The sequence below is a fragment of the Brassica napus genome, chromosome C9 (genome assembly GCF_020379485.1).
Source record: "Brassica napus cultivar Da-Ae chromosome C9, Da-Ae, whole genome shotgun sequence".
NCBI lineage: Eukaryota > Viridiplantae > Streptophyta > Magnoliopsida > Brassicales > Brassicaceae > Brassica > Brassica napus.
The window spans coordinates 61,155,993-61,177,152 of record NC_063452.1 but is presented as its reverse complement, the minus strand read 5'-3'; the positions used below and the strand labels follow the sequence as shown (position 1 = coordinate 61,177,152).

The following is a 21,160-nucleotide window of genomic DNA, read 5'->3' as shown; positions in this document are numbered from 1 at the left end:
TTTATTTAGTTAATTTGCTTATTTTTCATCTTTTCCATAGTTATATGATAAATCATTAGTTTAATTAATACTATTATTTAATTTATTTATTTTGATATCTATATATTTATCATGATATTTAAAATAATTAATAACATTAACATATTTTACCAATATATATACTAATATTTTTTAAAAAATATATTTTAATATATAATTATCATGATTAATAAATAGATATTAACAATATCTACTGATAATATCATCATTACTTTCTTTTCATTTTATAATTTTAATGACTAATATTATAGCCAATTTTTCTTATTTTTACTGAAAATATTGATCAAATACATATTATTATAAAATTTATATATAAGTATACTAATATATCCAAATTAATCGGTTTCTTTTGTTTATTCGGTTTGATCCCTTAATATATTGAACCATATTCATATATTGATGTTTTCTAAACATAACATCATCGGTACTTCCAAATCCAGACAATTTTCTCTATTTCGATTTGGTTCGGTTTTGAATAGTTTGGTTTTACCAGATTGAACACTCCTAAACTATTGTTATTTGTTAACGTTTTATATTTGTGATTTTTTATAATCATTATAGTACCACGTGATTTCTTTTCAGTCCAAATACAATATGTGTTAATTTCACATACAAAATTTCCTAATTTAGTTATTACTATAAAAAAGATTTTGATCCAAAATCTGCATCACATAAATAAAAATATGAAACAAAATAATACAATTTAATAAATTGATTACCAATATGAATATTTAAATTTTATAATTTATAATAATTTAAAACTATGTGTTTTGCCTCCACATGCGGGCATAATCGTCTTACGAATGTTTATTATTTTATGTCTTATTAATCCAAAAATCAGCATTATAATACTCTAATCGGTGAACATGTTGAACGAAAAAAATTATAGTCAATTCTTTGTTCCTCAAAATTTATATCAGTTATGTTGAAATTTTAGTCAAATTATTGAAAGGTGGATCCCACTTTTTTCTCTAAATTCCCCATGGAGGAATGAATTTATAAGAAAAAAATTCCCTATGCAATTTGATAAGGAACAAATTGAACAAAAAAATCATATTTTTTTTTCAATTCCTCAAATGAAATTTTATTTTTTATTTTGTTCATTTTTTCATTATCCCAGTGGTCACCAACTGAACCTATGGTGTTTCACGGATTAAACTTAAACTGGTTTAAAGTAAAAGCAAGAAAATTTATTTTGAACTCAGTCACAAGTTAAGTTATTATTTATGATTTTAAATAGTTAAATCAAACATCAAATTATTTATATATGTCAAAAAAACGTTCATCAAACTATGTACTTATTATTGTGTTAAAAGTTTTAAAACACTCATATATTAGAAATAGTTTAGAAAATATCTTTATAAAAATATTTTTGTTTGACTAATATTTAATTATAAATTGTTTTATATCTTAGTTTTTTAACTTTATAATAAAAAATATTACTTTCAAATAGCAACACAATAGATATAAGAATTCTCTTAATTTTTAAATATATTTTCACAATTTTATTATATTAGTTTATAATTAGTTATTTAATATAACATATCAATTTAATATTATTAAAATAAAATGCGTGTTTTATTATATATAAAATTCATTACGGGTTTTGTGAAAATTAATAAATACTCAGTTAGAAACTAATAATAAATTAGTGACCTATATAAAAGCTTAAAACCTAATAAAATATGACTAATAAGAAAATAAGAATTTTAATATAACATATAGATTTAAATATTATAAAATCAAAATTCCATTTAATTGTATATAAAATTCATTACAGATATTTTTTAAATTAATAAATTAGTGATTCAGCTAAAATATTATTAATAAATCAATGATTAAGCTAAAACCTAATAAAAACATGCAAATAAGTAAAATTGACTAAAATCATGGAAAACATGATAAATAAGCAAAATTAAAATAATTATATATCTAATTACATATTTTAAGTTATATTATTTAAATTAATAAATTATGCACTCAACTAAAAACTATTAATAAATTAATGACTCAGGTTAAACCTAATTAAAACATGACAAATAAGCAAAATTACCTAAAATCATGGAAATCATGACAAATAAGCTAAATCACTTCATAAATAATAGTATAGATTTGTATCTAATTTAATTATTATTATTTTATTTAAAAAAATTAGAAATAAAAATTGTTAGATGTATTGATATATTAATCCGCACAAGGTGCGGGAGATCAACTACTACAAATTAAAAAAAAAATAAGAGAGAGGCACAATAGTTTTTTTAACACTAAACTTTAGATACTAACATAAAACCTACATGCCACATGTTTGCTTTTAAATGGCTGAATTCCCCAAAACCACTAAAACATAAATTCAATAATTCATTAACATTAAAATATAGATAAAATTTCGCTTAGAGATTCCGGTCATTGATTAGTAGGTCTTTAATTTCCTTTAAGATCGAGTTATTGTTGGTTGCTCGTATGTTTGTTGTTTTGGTTTTGTTTCCAGACATTATTGCTTTGGCCTTGAGCCTTTCGACGTTAAAAAAAAAAGAAAACCCAAAAGTAAGAGATTTACCGTTGGGGTTGCTCTTATTGCGGTAAAATAATAAAGTTACAAACTATAGAAGGAAGCAGCTTTTGCGTAGTTATCACTAAATCTAGCTATCAACGTTTAGCATGTGGATTGTAATTAAATGAGAGTATGGAGGATAATTTCTAGTGACGACCGGGGAAGCGTATGATGGATTTTTGCTTGACATTAAAGAAGAGTTTGTTGTTGTAAGTTTTCAAGGAAGTAGACATCATCATTTGAATGTTTTTGAGAGTTGACCGTTTAATTTCAAAGAAGAGTAGGTTACAGTGGTAAACCAGTTTAGATTTAGTCTGTTAGGGTTCTTTTTAAGTGGTTCACCTAAAGACATGCATTTCGGGTAGGTGTCCATGCATTAGGCACATAATTCTAATGTTTGGTGAATCATAGGGCCATGCATATAAGAGATGATTGATCACGAACTCTAACCTAATCTTGTACAAGAAAGAGGACGACAAAAACTTTTACTGTTGGGCATAAATAGCCTCTCGAGACCGGTTGATCATGTCCAACATATTATGTATAGCAAAAAAACAAGGATGGTAGGGAAACTGCATCTTGATATGATTTTGCTTATGGTTCCAACGGCACTCGTTGTGGAGTGTGGTAGTTGAGGTGTGCTGGATTCGATTGCCTAAGCTCGTTCTATCTGTTAATAAAATGACCAATTAGTCTTTAATCTATTTATTTTGGTTAAAGATATTAAGTCAACTTGTATAACACTAATAAAAAAATTTGATATATAAATTGTATAATTATCAAAAATTAAACTAAACAGTATTTATAAAATTTGTTGATATATAAAATAAACTAATAATATTACAATTAAAATTTTATAATTTAAAAAAAAATGTAGAAATTTTTGAAATTTTTTATTGATAAATATTGTATAAGTATAAAAATAGAATTAAATAATATTTTAAATTTGTAATGTCATATTTGAATATATATATATATATATATATATATATATTAATGATAATGTATGAGTTATTATCATATTTTAAAAGTTTACTAAAAATATAAATCAACATTAAATATAATATATGAATTATTACCATATTATAAAAAGTTTAGCGAAAATATAAATTGACATTAGATGTAATTTTTCATGTCATGTTTAGTTATAATAATGTCATTAATTTTAGTAGACATATCACATTTTTTGTGAAAGTAATTGTAAAAAAGATATGTGGCAAATAAGTTCTCAAATAATGTTTAGGGGATGCTACTATTCATGTTAAAATTGTCCAAAACTAGTCTACAATTTCAAAGTTAGAGAAATGTAGAAAAATGAACGAAGAAAAACAACAATACATAACAACCCCAAAATCAGTTCAATAGAGCTCAACAGTAGACATCAACATTAAACAGATGATAACCAAATACCAACCCGGATAACCTCATCACCTTTCCTTCCTAATTAAACCGTACTTTAAAAGAAGGTCAACCCACAAAATTCCAATCTCTATCATCTCCATAACTCTAATGGTATGTGTGACTAATCAAAAATGGTATGTGTGACTATAATCAATATTTATTTTCTGACATTCTTTTCCAATTTCAGAAAACGATATAATTCATTCTAATCTGTAACTGTAATCAATATTTAATTTTCTGATATGTTTTTCCAATTTAAGAAAACAATATATATTTTTTTGATCATTCCCATAAACACATATATACACACGGGGTTCTCTAATGGCTTATTCGAAACTACTCCATCATCGCCATCATGTCACCCATTCTCACCCTTCTCTTCTCCCTCTTCCTCTTCGCCTCTCCATCTTCCTCCTCCCGTCAACACCAAACTCCCCCGCTCACTCCCTCCGCACAGATCCGTCTCGCATGCAACGCCACTCGCTACCCAGACCTCTGCGTCTCTTCTCTATCCAAACCGGGTCTAGTCCCTTCGAGTCCTAACCCATCACAGATCATCCACTCAGCGATCTCCGTCTCTTTAGAAAACCTCAAAACCGCTCAGTCGAAAGTGAAGTCTATCCTGGACGCCTCCGCAGGCAATCTAAACCGCACCAACGCCGCGAAGACGTGCCTCCAGCTACTCACTTACTCCGAGCGCCGCACCAACTCGACGGATCAAGCTCTGACACGTGGCAAAATTAAAGACGCTCGCGCTTGGATGAGCGCTGCTCTCGTCTACCAGTACGACTCATGGTCCGCGCTCAAATACGTCAACGACACGAACCAAGTCGCTGAAACGATGTCGTTTCTCAACGGGCTCATCAACGTCACCAGTAACGCTCTTAGCATGATGGTATCGTACGATAACTTCGGTGACAACGTCGCCTCGTGGACTCCTCCGGCAACGGAACGAGACGGGTTCTGGGATAAGACTGGTGGGCCTAAGGTGGGTGCTGGGCCGAGTTTGGGCTTCCCTTCCGGTTTAAAAGAAGACGTTACGGTGTGTAAAAACGGAAAATGCCGTTACAAGACGGTGCAGGATGCCGTAAACGCCGCGCCTGATAACAACGGAGCGCGTAAGTTTGTTATAAAGATTAACGAAGGAGTGTATGAGGAGACAGTTACGGTTCCGTTTGAGAAGAAGAACGTTGTCTTCATCGGAGACGGTATGGGCAAAACGGTCATTACAGGATCTTTAAACGCCGGTATGCCTGGTATCACCACATACAACACTGCAACTGTTGGTAAGTTTTTCTTATTATAAGCCAATGGATTATGAGTAAACATCTTCTTGATGTTAAAAACAACAAAAAAAATGATAGTTTAAAAAACTTATAACATACTGTTACATGTTTGGTTTGATAGGAGTGGTAGGAGATGGATTCATGGCACGTGATATAACGTTTCAGAACACGGCGGGACCAGACACTCACCAAGCGGTTGCGTTTAGATCAGACAGCGATTTTTCTCTGCTCGAGAACTGTGAGTTCCTTGGGAACCAAGACACACTCTATGTCCATGGCCTTCGTCAGTTCTACAAAAAATGCCGTATCCAAGGAAACGTTGACTTCATTTTCGGAAACGCAGCGTCTATCTTCCAAGACTGCGAGATCCTAATCGCGCCGCGTCAACTTAAACCCGAGAAAGGTGAGAATAACGCCGTCACTGCCCAAGGAAGAGTTGACCCGGCGCAGTCCACGGGGTTCGTGTTCTTGAACTGTTCGATAACCGGAACGGATGAGTACATGAAGCTTTATAAGGCCAACCCTAAGGTGCATAAGAGCTACTTGGGAAGGCCGTGGAAAGATTACTCGAGGACTGTGTTTATTGGGTGTAATTTAGAGGCTTTGATTAATTCCGATGGGTGGTTACCTTGGAGCGGGGATTTGTCGCTCAAGACGCTTTATTACGGTGAATCTGAGAACACGGGTCCGGGATCTGATAGGTCAGAAAGGGTTTCATGGAGCAGTGTGATTCCGGACGAGCATGTCGATATGTACTCGGTGGCTAACTTTATTCAAGGGGATGAGTGGAAGATGTCTGGTTGAATCAAGTCAAGACTAAAAAAGGGTTGTTTGTTAGTTGATAAAGTTTTTAAAACAAAGATATCCAAACTTGCATTCGTATTACTTTGTATCAATTGAAGTTTCAGATCTTTATGACTAATTAAGGTAAAATAATAAAATTACAAACTATAGAAGAAAGCAGCTTTTTTGCTTAGTTATCATTGAATCTAGCTATCAAAGTTTAGCATGCTGGGTTGAAATTATAAATAAGTATGGAGGAGAATTTCTAGTGACGATCGGGGAACTGTATGATGGTTTTTGCTTGACGTTAGAGAAGAGTTTGTTGTTGTAAGTTTTCAACGAAGGAGACAACATCATCATCATTTGAATGTCTTTGAGAGTGGGCCTTAAAAGTCAGGAGGGGGATGGATCGGTTGCAGAAACCGGTAAAGAGCAGGTAAAAAACCGTTATTAATTTCAAGGAAGAGTAGGTTTGAATCGTAAAACCAATTTGGGTTCTTTCTAAGTGGTTCACCTAAAGGCATGCAACTGGGTAGGTGTCCATGCATTAGGCACTAAATTCTAGTGTTTTGGTCGGTCATATGGCCACACATTAAGAGATGAGCGGTCACAAACTCTAACCCAATCTTGTAGAAGCTAGGAAGAGAGAAACTTTTACTGTTGGACATAACAAGCCTCCCGAGACCAGTTGATCACGTACATAACCAATAAAAAAAGCTAACTATATTCCCTGCTCGAAACTAGGCTAGACGCTAATCGGGCGGCAATCCCGGGCCTAGCAAGTTACCGAAAAATCGGGAAGTACTCGGAAATTACGCGGGACCTGGTTTTAAATACAATTTAATATATTTACAAGAGCAAGTCCAATGGTTAGAACTCATTATGGATTCTAATGAATAATTTAATAGTTAATTTTATGATTTGAGAAGTTTAGAACCTTTGTTAGTGTAATTAATTTTTTTATGATCTAATGGGAGAACCTCTTTGAGGTTTTTAAAATTTTTTTTTTTTTTTTTAGAAGTTGAATGTTTGGATTTCATAACATGTTTATGTAAACCAATGAAAGGTAACACAAACTCACACATAAGAAACGATCAAATTGACAATGTATCTAAACAAATGCAGACACTGATAAAATAGAAACAAACTCATGTGCTCTTGTGATCGAGATGCTAAACAAACGCAGGCACTGATTTGACATTACTCATGTTCCAGATGCTATGAATATGATCTTATAAAGTTCAAAGACTTAGCAAGAGAGGAGAGGTATTACGTTGGCAAAACAGCTCCTAAACTTGAGAGATCCAGCTCCACTGCTCCAGCTCTTGGCCTTCTACTTCAACGGCCTCTGAAAGAGAAGGGATTTGCAATTAGCAAAGTCTCAAATTTCACGTTGGCAAAACATTAGTTGCTGAAAGTAAGCATTTTCAGACATGAAGAACGTCCCCAGAGAACAACATTATTTATAGAGACAAGGATCCTATCTTATCTTAAGCTCTACTAATGGCATCATATCTATGATATGATAATACATAAGACAACAACAAAACCTCACCTCAAAACCAGCAGTATCATACTGGCAGCGTTTCTCCGGGTCAGACAAGATGTTGTAGGAAAAGGTGACCTCCTTAAACATGTCGGCCGCAACCGGGTCATTTGCAGTCTTATCAGGATGGTACCTGAAACACCAAACATTGATTTTGGGAACAAGGCTTGAGCAGGACGAGTACTAAATGTTTGTGTAGAGAAACGTAACCTCCAAAGAGAGAATTAGCCTAATCCAAACCAAGTAGCAATTCACAGATGAACAAGTAGCCATTAACAAGTAGCCGAGACTTACGGATGAATTCAAATAAAGACTCATCTTTTAGGCTAAACAGATTGAATTCAAGGGTCTTCTTCTTTGTTGCCTAACCCTAAATTTCAAAACTTCAAACCGAAGAGTGACAGAGAGAACCAATTAAAAGAAGCTTACTTGAGAGATAGTTTCCGATAAGTGCTCTTAATCTCCTGATCCGTAGAGTTCTTCAAGACTCCTAGAACCTCGTAAGGGTACCGCCGGAGCTGCTTCTCCGCATCCTTCTTTTCCGACTTGGATCTATTAGCTGTCATCTTTTCACTTTAAAACGAAAGAATCTCAGAGGAGGAGATAATATATCTTCTCAATGGACATCAGAATCAACAGAGATATGGACATCTGAATCGATAGAGAAACGACAGAGAGGGAAATCGACATCAATCGACATAGAAGATGGAGAGATCGAGCTTGGAGGAGGAAGAGAGAAAATGGGATTTCAGATGAAAACCCCGACGACGAAGGAGAGAGATAAATGGATGGTCAAATAAGAATGTGACACGTAAGGGTTCATACCAATCCTAAAAATCCCAATTTAAACAGCGGTTCTGTGCTTTCTTTTTCTTTTTCATTTATTTTTTTTTCTTTCCTTTGTTTGGAACTCCACTTAAGAAGTCCCGATAGAGGCGGTCTAATATATTTAGCTAATTTTAAACATAATGACATAAGTTCTTAGACATAATTATATTTTTTTTATATATAATTTTAAACAGTTTCTTTTTTATTCGTCGAACATTTAGATTATGGTGTGTTTGATACGAAAAAATCTCTAAATGTAATATGTATGTGTTTGTTTTGGGTTTTATAGCTAATTGTAATTATTTAGTAATGAATAATTACACAAAATCTGTTAATAATGAGTAAAAAACAATCAACGGTGTTTCAACTATACACGAACTAAAAAAAAAAATTTAGGCGGTTAACGCGGAAATTAGGCGGTCAACGCGAGAATTAGACGATCCAACGCGGGTCAACACAGGTCAACGCCTAACTACACCGATTTTTGGGCATATCAGCGCCTAGGCGGACCGTCTACGCGGCTAGGCGGCCGCGTTTTCGAACATGGACTATATTGTTTACCTCTTTTTTGGTCAACCTCTATTGTTTGCCTCTGTCAAACATATTGGTGGTAACTGGATGTTTATAAAAAGAATAAGTGAAATTAAATGAAAGATAATTAGTGAAATCCAATTGAATGAAATTAGTATTTCAGTTGTTCCAAAACTATTTTTACGTGGAATGATTTTTTAAAAGAATGTTAATATTTTTTTAGAATGGAAAAAAAATAATATATAATGAGATGGAATACTCATTTTCTTTTTCATTGCAACTGGTAAACAATTTACGGAATGAGAAGGAATTGAGTATTTAGAAAATTTTTATTGTAGAAAAATGCATTTTAGGTGCACCCATTATAGCAGAAAATGGAAAGTAGGAAAATGCTTCTTGATATGAGATTTTGCTTATGAGTGCCAACGGCACTTGTTGTTGACCCAACTTAGTATTGGGCTGATATTTGGGCCTGTAAGTATACCCATACCTTTTTAGTGACTTTGTTGGTTTAGACAAACCAATTTTTGACTAATTTTGTTGGTTTAGACAAACCAATTAATTTAATAGGTAGTTAATGTGTTGATATTATAAGCTTTCATCTACAAGTCTCAGAGATTTAATTTTCTTTAGCTTTACATTGTGCAAACAAAGATTATGGGAAATTCATAGTAAGAAGTATATAATAAATAAAATATTATTTTGCAAAGTTCTCCAAAGAAAAATAAGTTAAAATTTTCATTTTGAAATTGAATAGAAGTACTGCCAAAGAAGTTCTAATTAGTCTATAACTAACTTCCATAATCAAGAATGCATAACCTCTTCAAAGGCTGTGCAGTTCAAATCTACGTATTCTAAATAAAGACCAATTGATCCAGAGAGTCTTGTCAAACTCTTTGAAGTGGAGAAGATCAGAAGAAATGGTGAGTAGGATATGATAGAATATGCCTCCTATATTCTTGCATATTCTATCAGGATACTCATGCTCATAACCATTGTAGTCATAATAGAGCCTCTCCCCTTTTCGATATATCGCGTGTAGCCACTAGAAGAACCCGACACTCTCCATTCACGCTGTACCTCACGCATTTACAGTTCTGCTTCTTCTTACCAAACCTGCAACCATCATCAAGTGATGTGATGATGATGATGATGATTTCCAAAAGGTTGTATAAAGATACTAAATCTTGATTTACCTGTTGTGATTGTTGATGCCACTGATGAATCGAGATATGTATCCATACTTGTCAGGACAAATAACGAGAGTTTTCGATGGATCTTCAGATAGAAGGAGAGTCATGATGCTGTCACAATCGTCATTTTCACGGTTCTTTAAGTAGTCAACATCCCCTGTATATTCAGCTATGAATGTTAAGTCCTTAATTGGACCATCTGCTTCAACTGTGTAACTATATTAGACCGAAACAAAAGAAATGTTTAGGAACTTGTTTAGTGAAAAGATTCTAATAGCTCACCGACTATGTTTCGGCCCCAATAAAGCCCATTTAGGAATGTTGCATATAAAGTTTAGTCAATTCTACGGTTTCATTCGTCTTAAGCACTGAAGCTATTCTAGGGTTTGTAAAATCCATCAGCGATGAAAAATATGGAGCAGCAGTCCTCGAAGGGTCTAGTATTAACCCCATCCGGACATGAAACACAATCAGCAAACTCGGTAAGAGAATACTCAGGTCCCCCAATCCCTGATGATCTACTTATGGAGATATTCTCCAGAGTCCCGGCAAAGTCTATAGCTAGGTTTCGTTGCGTTTCGAAATTCTTGGCATCCATATTTTGCCGTCCTGATTTTACTGACTTGTTTTTGACTATGTCTTTGACTCGTCCACGGTTCCTTTTCGCCTTAGAAGCTGATAAAACGTTGTTCTTATACTCTGCACCTCAGCCTCATAATCCAAACGATAACTCTTCTCTTGTAGCCACCCCTTATCAAACGCTTATCTTTCCAGAATATATTGGATTTGATAACCCTAGAACACTCTGTGGGTTGGTATTACTTCGGCAGATGCGGGTGATTTGTAACCCTGCCACTGGAGAGTTTCTAACCTTACCCAATGTTCTTAAAGAAAACATCTTACCCAATGGTAACCCCGCAGTGATCGCAGCAACGTACCTTGGGTATGATCGGATCGGAAAACGGTTTAAAGTGTTGCGTATGACCCCGTCACGTGATGGAAGATCCAATACTCGTCAGGTCTTGACGTTGGAATCTGGAAAGCTTTTATGGAGAATGGTCGAATGCAAGTTCCATTTTGTGCCGACCCTTGCTTTAGCTACTCATATATGTATAAACGGTGTTTTGTATTTTAAAGCTAAGTTGGGGAAATCTACTGTTATAGTTTGCTTCGACGTCAGGTCTGAGAAGTTCGGCTTTATTAACACAAATGAAGACATGGAACAAGGGCTTGTATGTGAGTTGAAATCTTTGGACTTTTTTAATTACAAAGGTAAATTAGGTATACACAATAAGGAGAATGATTTATATGGGAAAAGACTTGTGCTGTGGGTTCTAGAAGATGCTGGAAATCATAAGTGGTCCAAGAATTAATGTCTACGTATTTTCTCCTTTAGATGAAAAGATGGTCAGGCATATCAAGTTTGTTGGAGTGACTGGTAGAGGTGAAATTGTATACTCGCCACGCCCGTTCCACCCTGTAAACCGGTACTTCGTTGTCTTCTACAATGTGGAGAGTAAGACTTTTAGAAGAGTCAAAGTTGAGGGACTTGAAGTTGAAGAGGGTGAGAAGAATCATTTTAAAAGCACACTGATAGGCTATGTGGAGAATTTGGAGTTTATGTAATAAGTGTGTTGAAAACGCTCTCACATATTGTTATCTGATACTTTATATTTCTTCTCCTTTTCAAGTTGTTTGGATTTCAATTTTTTTCGTGCATGCATGTTTTATTCTTTGCTCTAAGTTTTGTTTACTTTACCAGTCATGCTCTTTCCCCGCTTGCTTCCTCGAGATTTTTATCTTCTCTCACTCTAAGCTCATTATCGTCGAAAGTTTCATTTAGCGTATGTTGATTAATTTTTTGAGAAATAGAGTATGTTGATAATTGATACAAAGTCCATATGTTCAATCAGACTTGCACAATATAGATGCATTTATAATAGAAGTAAATAGATAACTGAAGTAGTTGGGCAAACACTATTGTCTCAAAGCTTTCAAGAAGACAAAGAAGAACAAATCTTCATTCGTCTGAACAAAAAACAAGATCAAAGCCCATGAAAATAGAATAAAAAAACAAAAACTATAGTTGATCTCAAAGTTTGAGCTGCTTGATATGACCGCTTGACATATGTCGACGCAAGCAGGTTCCAAGCTTGAAGCTCTGCTGTAGCTGTTGCGATTAGAGGCTGGTGAGCAACCTCGATGGATCCCATGATGGAGCTGTAGAGAAGAATGTCTTGCCGTCCCCACAGGGTAAAAGTGGGATTAGCTTCTTCGCTACCAAATATGATATTAATTCTTAATATGTATCCAAAATACTTTAAGATATTATTGAACTTCTAAAATAATTATCTATTACATGAAGGTTGATGGTGGAATGTGGCGGTTGAAACCTGAAGTTTTTTAGATTTTGGTTTTGTTTTCATTGAATAATGTTAATGAGAACTTAGTTTTTGTTTTATGATTTTATTTATTTGGTTTTCTTTCTATCACTAACTATGTTTATCTTGCGCTTGATTGTGAATAATCACGTTTGATGTTTTTTTCTTATTTTTGAATCGATTTTACTTATGTTTTGGCTATTAAAATATGTACAAATTATGTATTTTAAATCCGAAGAACCGATTTCATTTAAGTTTTAGTTACAAAATAGGTACAAATCATGTATTTTTAAATTGAAGAACCGATTGGGACCCGAACCCGAAAGTACAATGGGTTATACCGGTTGTTTGGAGATTTACTAACCCCGACCCGAATTCGATAGAACCCGAACCAGTCCCGAATGAGGCTGATTTTGATAAACCCGAAAAACCAAAACCCGATTGGAACCCCGAATGCCCTTGCCTACCACTGGTAGTAGTCAATCCATTTTTTTCTCAATACATTTACTTTACTCCTAGATAGATGACGTAATAAAATGTTCATGATACCAAATAGCTTTCTAGGTAACAATCCTGTTTGGGCAGACTGTATAATTTTATAATTGGTTCTGAGAATTGTGAGCATTCCTTATGAGCAGAAAATGGATCTATAACCTTAGAACTTAGCTGGATAATATTGCTTGATTGCCGTTTTGTATAAAGTCAGAATATGCATCTCATCTTTGTCCATTGGTTTGTGAGCTTGTCTAAACTTGCTTTAGATCAATCACCATAGGTTTGGTCTTATGATCCTATGAGGTAATACCATATCTATGAATCTCAATATTATGAAAATTTCATAGTGATGAAGCATAGAATAAATAAAATATCATTTTGCAAAGTTCTCCAACGAAAAATAGTTAAAATTTTCATTTTGAAACGGAATAGAAGTTATAATTAGTCTATAACTAACATTCATAATCAAGAATGCATAACCTCTGTAACGGCCATGCGGTTTAAATCTAAGTATTCTAATTTTGATCTGTAAATTTGCAACAAAATAAAGACCAATTGATCCAGAGACTCTTGTGAAACTGTTTGAAGTGAAAAAGATCAGAGGAAAAGGTGAGTAGGATACTCATGCTCATAACCATTGTAGTCATAATAGAGCCTCTCCCCTTTCGCTATATCACGTGTAGCCACTAGAAGAACCCGACACTCGCCATTCACGCTGTACCTCACGCATTTACAGTTCTGCTTCTTCTTACCAAACCTGCAAACCATCAATGATGTCATGAAGATGATGATTTCCAAAAGGTTGTATAAAGATACTAAATCTTGGTTTTACCTATTGTGATTGTTGATGCCACTGATGAAGCGAGATATGTTTCCATACTTGTCAGGGCAGATAACAAGAGTTTTTGATGGATCCTCAGATAGAAGGAGAGTCATGATGCTGTCACAATCGTCATTTTCGCGGTTCTTTAAGTAATCAACGTCCCCTGTATATTCAGCTATGAATGTTAAGTCCTTAATTGGACCATCTGCTTCAACTGTGTAACTGTATTACACGGATACAAAAAAAATGTTTATAGCTATACTTTGACATTAAGGGAAGATTTGATCGAATGAAATCTAGAGATACCCTTCAAGTGGATCGAATACCACAACAAGAGGAGGGCATTCTCCTCGTCTATACATAGCTCGACATAGTTCCAATGTCTCTAAATCTTCTTTCGAAAGCACCTGCAGAAAACAAAAACCGTGAGAAACAGCTACTAAGGAAGTAACTTTAAATAAGAGAGTTATAGTCTTGTCCTTTTACCTGCATCCCACCTTTCTCGAACTTGGATCGATTAGCAGACCGAGGAGCCATTCCAGGAACATAAGTCAAGTCGTCGCTGTATTTGATACCCAATGCTGTTAAAGCAGACGCAAGTGTGCCCATTTGTGCAAATCTCTGTTCAGGATCTTCAGATGGAACCATAGGTAATAGCTTTCTCCTCCTCTTCTTCACAGTCAAGGAGCAAGATCGTCTCCGGTGCTTTCTACTCTCTTCTTCAAAACAACAAAGTGACGCCATTAAAACTGAGTTTACACACTTACTAATGCATTAATCAATGAAGCATCTATGCATTAGTAATTCTCATCAATGCTGCACCATAAAGATCAGCTCTTTCATCCTCATTAAACTGTTAATCAAGTGAAACATCTCTTCAAGATCCTTTACCTTGACTCAGCTGTGATCTCTCCGTTTGATCAATTTGCTTTTCGATCCGAAAGAAATGCATAATCTTCTTCTGAGACAACCCTAAAAACATTCAAAAGATCAAAAATTGAATAAAAGAACATACGAAAGTTACAAACTTTGACAAAAGACAAAAAAAAAAATCCCTACTTCTTACAGGTCGTTGGTCGGAACAATCGACACAGACCCACGGTCCGACAGGGACACGAACCACGATCGGTCGGAGACATTTCATGTGAAACCCTTTATCGCATTTATCGCATAAAAGAAGCTCATCGTCTCTTTCTCCCAAGTCGCATTTCTCGCAGGTGACGTCACCGTAGCCGTCGTCTTGCTCCTGCTCGACGACGGGCGGAGATTTCGCCATTACATCGGCGATTGATCTCATCTTCCTCGGTGGAGATTCGGATGAGGGTCGTCTCGGTGGTGAAGCCTTGGTTCTTCTCCTATAGGGGATGAAACGACGGGAAGGAGACGCTGCTGGGGAGGAGGAGGAGGAGGAGGCTTTCCACGTGGCCATGATGGTTTGACGAGGAAGGGTCAGTCTCGCCGGAGATGGGTTTTGATTGGTTGGAGCTAATGTGCACCGCGTGTGAGCATTGAAAACTGATGTGCGCATCACCTGGAGTGTTATTTGGGTTCTTTCTTTGTAATTTCCCTTTTTTTCGGGGTTTTTAATTATTTTTAAACCTTTGACAAATTCAAACATTGATGGTAGGCTGCAGAAGTGCAGATTGTGCTCGTCTTAAACACACATTGCAAGAGATAAGTTTACAAGGATCAAATCTTTTCTTAATAAATCTTATATACTTCTGTTTCCACTACAAGAAAACAGCGGTATTCTGACGGACATTCCGACGGAAAATGAAATCCTCGGAATTTCCCGAGGAATTTCCGAAGATATTCCGAGGAAACCCAAAATTTGGTTTCCTCGGAATTTCCTCAGAATATACCGACGGAATTCCGAGGAAATATCAATCCGTCGGAATATTCTTATGAAATACCGAGGAAAAATGTATTCCTCGGAAAAAACCGATGAATTCCGAGGATATATTATAGCCGTTGGAGAGCCGTTGGGGGATTTTAAAAATTCCGAGGAAATTCCGACGAACTAGCCGTTGGCGTCGGAATTCCGTCGGAATTTCCTCGGTCTGTCGGCAAGATTTCAACTATAAATACAAGCACTCCTCTTCCTCTTCATTCACTCCATATCTTCATCCTCCCTCTTACTCTATTTACACACGAATTTGATTCATAAAAAACATGTCTTCTTCAAATTATTTTCATTCTTGGATCGATCGACCTCATTTGGATCCGAACACGAGATTGCTTACGGAAGAATACTAACGAGGTATAACCGAATTCATGGGGTTAGTTCACCGACAACCGGAAGCAAAAACAGGTATGTTAAGATGTCCTTGCTCTAATTGTAAAAATAGAAAGGTTATTAAAGAGTGGGATGTTTGGACTCATCTATATTTGAGTGGGTTTACACGAAGTTACAAAATTTGGTATCATCATGGGGAAACTGATTATGAACATGGTACTACTAGCGAACCTCAGCCAGCGGTTAGATTAGAAGAACCAATTAGAACGAATGTAGATTATGGTGTAGGTATTGAGGAGATGGTAAATGATCATTTTAGAGGGGAAGATTTACCCAATGCACAAGGTAAGAGATTTTATGATTGCTGATTTTGTAAAAGGTATTCTACCCGAGGATAATGTAGCTCCTGATTCATACTACGAGGTTCAGAAACTCGTAGTTGGTCTTGGTTTATCGTATCAGGTAATAGATGTATGCAGCGACAACTGCATGATTTATTGGAGGGCGGATGAACAGCGGGTTACATGCAAATTTTGTGGAAAGCCTCGTTATAAAGATACGAGTGGAAGAGTTCCAGTGCCATATAAAAGGATGTGGTATTTGCCTTTGACGGAAATGTTGCAGAGGTTGTATCTGTCTGAACGCACAGCGCAACCAATAAGATGGCATGCGGAGCACTCAACAGATGGTGAGATCAGACATCCTTCAGATGCAAAAGCGTGGAAGCATTTCCAATCAAAATATCCCGAGTTTGCGTATGAGAGAAGAAATGTCTACCTTGGATTATGTACTGATGGTTTCAGCCCGTTTGGCAAGAGTGGAAGACAGTATTCTCTATGGCCAGTCATTCTTACACCATACAACCTACCCCCAAACTTGTGCTTGCGACGAGAGTTTTTATTTCTCTCGATTCTCGTTCCTGGACCAGAGCATCCTAAGAGATCACTTGATGTGTTTCTTCAGCCACTAATATATGAGTTGCAACAACTATGGGCTCAAGGTGCTGAAACATACGATGTTTCGTGTAAAGAAAACTTTCAAATGCGGGCAGTACTAATGTGGACAATAAGTGATTTTCCAGCATATGGTATGTTATCTGGATGGACAACACATGGAAGGCTATCATGTCCATATTGTCAAGAAAACACTGATGCTTTCCAACTAAAACACGGAAGGAAAACGTGTTGGTTTGACTGTCACAGGAGATTCCTACCACCTGATCATCCATATCGTAGGAGTAGGAATTTGTTTACGAAGAACAAGAGGGTGTTTGACAGTCCACCTCCGGAAATTTGTGGGAAAGATTTGAAGACACAACTAAGATATTTTGGTGCAGAAAGGACGCCAGACGTCGGTGGACATGAGCGTTTTCCGGTAGATGTTGTTGGAGACCTACATAACAGGCACAAAAAAAGTATTTTCTGGGATCTGCCATACTGGGAGGATCATCTGCCAAGGCATGATCTAGATGTCATGCATATTGAGAAGAACTTTTTTGACAATCTCATGAACACGATCCTTAATGTTCAAGGTAAAACAAAGGATAATTTGAAGTCAAGACTGGATTTAGTCGATATATGTGCTCGTTTAGAACTTCATGTTGATGAGAATGGTAGGGCTCCTATTCCCATATACTGACTTGATGCAGAGGGAAAAGATGCGTTCTTTGATTGGATTTCAAACGATGTAGAATTTTCAGACGGTTATGCATCTAATTTGCGTAACTGTATCGACAGAAAGGAAGGAAAGTTTACTGGCTTGAAAAGCCACGATTGCCATGTAATGATGCAGCGCCTCCTTCCGTTTGCCTTCAAGGAACTATTACCACTAAATGTTCATGAAGCAATTGCAGGGATAAGTGGTTTCTTCCGCAATTTATGCACGAGATCAGTGACTCTTGAAGGTATTGAAAATTTGAAGACTAACATAGCCGTGATTCAGTGCAACCTTGAGAAGATATTTCCTCCCTCATTTTTTGATGTTATGGAGCATCTTGTTATTCACCTGGCAAGAGAATTGAAACTTGGTGGTCATGTGCAGTATAGATGGATGTATCTGTATGAGCGGTATATGTTCCATTTGAACAAGATGGTGAAAAATTTAAGTAGGGTGGAAGGTTCTATAGTCGCACAGATGATCAATGAAGAAACTTCAAAGTTTGTCGAGTACTACTTTCCAGCAGAAGTTCAGACCAAAAACAGAAGACCTGCTCGGCATGATGATAGAGGCGAACGGGCAACATATCATGTTACGGTTCCAGACATTTTCACAGACATTGGACGACTTAGCGGAAAACCAAAGGACCGTCGACTTACTGAGCAGGAGGGCAGTAATTTGCAAACATATTTGCTCACCAACTGCGAAGATGTTCTTCAATATGAGAGGTAAATAAATAAGCTTACAAATTTTTATTTTAACAAGTTGAAATTTAAATCTTAATTAATTACATTATTGTCATCATATGTACAGGATTTTCATGGCATAAAATAGGTTCGAATATAGATACGCCACAGAGGACGAACTAGAAGAAATGAAGCAGAGAGAATTTTCTGGATGGATGTTTACTTATGTGAGTGCTTTAAATAAATTAAAATATTATTTATCACATATTTATACTAATTCACATTTATTGATATATAGGTGTCTGCTGGTTTGGCCAGAGGTGAAACATTTGACGATTGGATACGCGAGATGGTCGTTGGACCAAAATTTGTTGTGAAGTCATATCCGAGATTTTGTACTCGAGGATATGCATTCACAACTCAGAAGAGGAGACATTCGAGTACAACTTATGATGCTGGCGTTTGTTCTGCATCAGGAGATGATGTATACTACGGACACATACATGAGATTTTGGAAATCAAGTATTTGGGCATGGTTGGATTGCGCTGTACTGTTTTCTATTGTGATTGGCACGACAACACTCTAGATCGAGGTGTAAGAACAGATGCATTTGGTGTTACATCAGTAAATTCGAGGCGAAAGCTGCAATATTATGATCCTTTCATTCTTGCTTCCCATGCCGATCAGGTAATTAAATGTTAATTATTTAGAATGATTCATCATCATGTGTATTAATTTATAATTTTACTAATAATTTTTTAAATGTTACAGGTTTGTTATATCAAGTACCCCCGGGTAAGGAACAGAGATGATCCATGGGTTACTGTTACAAGATAAGAGTTTCCTCGGAATTTCGAGGAAGATAAGGGTTTCCTCGGAATTTCCTCGGAATATTCCGAGGAAATAGGATTTTTAAACCGAAAACAACGTTTTACAGTTTGAATAACACTTATATAACCCTTATTAAGTGTCTTAGACTGATTATGAAGTCAAGCATTTGTTCCTTACCCTATAATAAACACTTTTCCGATTGTATGAACGAAATCCCCACAACCTAAGAGAAACACTTATACACTTTAATGAACGGTAAAGGGTATACTTTCAATTCGTTTTGAAATTTGTTATTTCATGGTTTATGATCATCTATACAAAGAATCCTCAATGATGTGCATTACAATTGTATAAGAAATGAAATACGGCAAAAAAAATTGATCTTTTGAAACCCCAAACACTAGTTCCTCGGAATTCCCTCGGAATATTCCGACGGAATTCCGAGGAAGATAAGGGTTTCCTCGGAATTTCCTCGGAATATTCCGAGGAAATTCCGAGGAAATAGGGTTTTTAAACCGAAAACAACGTTTTGCGGTTTTAATAACACTTATATAACCCTTATTAAGTGTCTTAGAGTGATTATGAAGTCAAACATTTGTTCCTTACCCTATAATAAACACTTTTCCGATTGTATGAACGAAATCCCCACAACGTAAGAGAAACACTTATACACTTTAATGAACGGTAAAGGGAATTCTTTCAATTCGTTTTGAAATTTGTTATTTCATGGTTTATGATCATATATACAAAGAATCTTCAATGGTATGCATTACAATTGTATAAGAAATGAAATACGGCAAAAAAACTGATGTTTTGAAACCCCAAACACTAGTTCCTCGGAATTCCCTCGGAATATTCCGACGGAATTCCGAGGGATATTTAAGTATCCGTCGGAATTTCCTCGGAATATTTTCATTTAACCGGGCAAATATTTCGCGAAAATTGAAATTGGAATTCCGACGGATACTATCCGTCGGACCCTAGGTTTTATAACCACGTGCCGCTTCTTCTTCCCCATTTCTCTCTTCTTCCTCTGCGCCTCCTCTCCCTCTTCTCCGGCGATTTACCCCTTCTCTCCGACGATATCTCCGCCGATCTCCCCTTTCTCTTACACAAGTCATGTAAGGACTCTATCCCACTCTCTTAGGTTCTATTTGTTAGGTTTTTGTGTAGATTTGATAGATTTTTGTTAGGGTGATTGGTTAGGATTGTGATTTGGTTGTATAATAGGTTTAGAATTGTGATTTGGTTGAATAATTTGTTTTGTTGAATTGATTTAGAATTTTTTTATAAATTTTTTATTTTTTTGTATTTATAAATTTGATTTTTGTGTATAAATTCGATTTTTGTATTTTACAAAATGATTTTTGTATATAAATTCATTTTTTGGATTTTACAAAACGTTTTTTGTATATAAATTCGATTTTTTGGATTTTACAAAACATTTTTAATATCTTTAAAACCTTTTTGTGATTAAAAACTATTATTTGGGATTTTTTTTAAAAAAATTAATTTTCTTATATTTATATTATATAAATTTCTATATTTATTAATCATTTTTAATATTATTAAAACTATTTTTTGTAATTATTAAACTATTTTTTATTTATTAAAACTATTTTTTGTTTATTAGAACTATTTTTATATATTTATTAAACATTTCTAATGTCTATAAAACTTTTTTGTGATTAAAAACTATTATTTGGGATTTAAAAAAAAAATTATATTTATATTATATAAATTTCTATATTTATTAAACATTTTTAATATTATTAAAACTATTTTTTGTAATTATTAAACTATTTTTATTTATTAAAACTATTTTTTGTTTATTAGAACTATTTTTATATATTTATTAAACATTTTTAATGTCTATAAAACTTTTTTTGTGAT

At 35.0% G+C, this 21,160-nt stretch overlaps 4 protein-coding genes across 6 annotated transcripts; 2 read left to right on the top strand and 2 right to left on the bottom strand.

The window, feature by feature from the left end:
* The first annotated feature begins 4,323 nt into the window (after window positions 1-4,323).
* On the top strand, window positions 4,324-6,240 carry LOC106426725 (probable pectinesterase/pectinesterase inhibitor 51). Its single transcript, XM_048769406.1, has 2 exons — window positions 4,324-5,277; window positions 5,399-6,240. The coding sequence occupies exons 1-2, from the start codon at window positions 4,347-4,349 to the stop codon at window positions 6,079-6,081; spliced, it is 1,614 nt and encodes a 537-aa protein (XP_048625363.1). The 5' UTR covers window positions 4,324-4,346; the 3' UTR covers window positions 6,082-6,240.
* An 848-nt stretch (window positions 6,241-7,088) lies between these two features.
* On the bottom strand, window positions 7,089-8,442 carry LOC106444472 (chaperone protein dnaJ 16-like). The gene is made up of 3 exons (XM_013885939.3): window positions 8,036-8,442; window positions 7,616-7,739; window positions 7,089-7,408 (listed from the first exon to the last, which is right to left on the bottom strand). The coding sequence occupies exons 1-3, from the start codon at window positions 8,170-8,172 to the stop codon at window positions 7,394-7,396; spliced, it is 276 nt and encodes a 91-aa protein (XP_013741393.1). The 5' UTR covers window positions 8,173-8,442; the 3' UTR covers window positions 7,089-7,393.
* Window positions 8,443-10,530: 2,088 nt separating this feature from the next.
* On the top strand, window positions 10,531-13,224 carry LOC106426712 (putative F-box protein At1g53360). 2 transcript variants are annotated; one of them, XM_022710365.2, is made up of 2 exons: window positions 10,531-11,394; window positions 11,555-13,224. In XM_022710365.2, the coding sequence occupies exons 1-2, from the start codon at window positions 10,563-10,565 to the stop codon at window positions 11,782-11,784; spliced, it is 1,062 nt and encodes a 353-aa protein (XP_022566086.2). In that variant the 5' UTR covers window positions 10,531-10,562; the 3' UTR covers window positions 11,785-13,224. The 2 variants fall into 2 exon arrangements, with proteins under 2 accessions (XP_022566086.2, XP_013722904.2); XM_013867450.3 differs by having other exon boundaries at window positions 10,531-11,430.
* A 209-nt stretch (window positions 13,225-13,433) lies between these two features.
* On the bottom strand, window positions 13,434-15,480 carry LOC106440400 (histone-lysine N-methyltransferase ATXR5). 2 transcript variants are annotated; one of them, XM_013882054.3, is made up of 6 exons: window positions 14,917-15,480; window positions 14,749-14,829; window positions 14,344-14,576; window positions 14,164-14,264; window positions 13,867-14,079; window positions 13,434-13,791 (listed from the first exon to the last, which is right to left on the bottom strand). In XM_013882054.3, exons 1-6 carry the CDS (start codon window positions 15,473-15,475, stop codon window positions 13,632-13,634), a joined length of 1,347 nt encoding a protein of 448 aa, XP_013737508.2. In that variant the 5' UTR covers window positions 15,476-15,480; the 3' UTR covers window positions 13,434-13,631. The 2 variants fall into 2 exon arrangements, with proteins under 2 accessions (XP_013737508.2, XP_013737509.2); XM_013882055.3 differs by having other exon boundaries at window positions 14,344-14,573; window positions 14,917-15,475.
* Window positions 15,481-21,160: the final 5,680 nt, after the last annotated feature.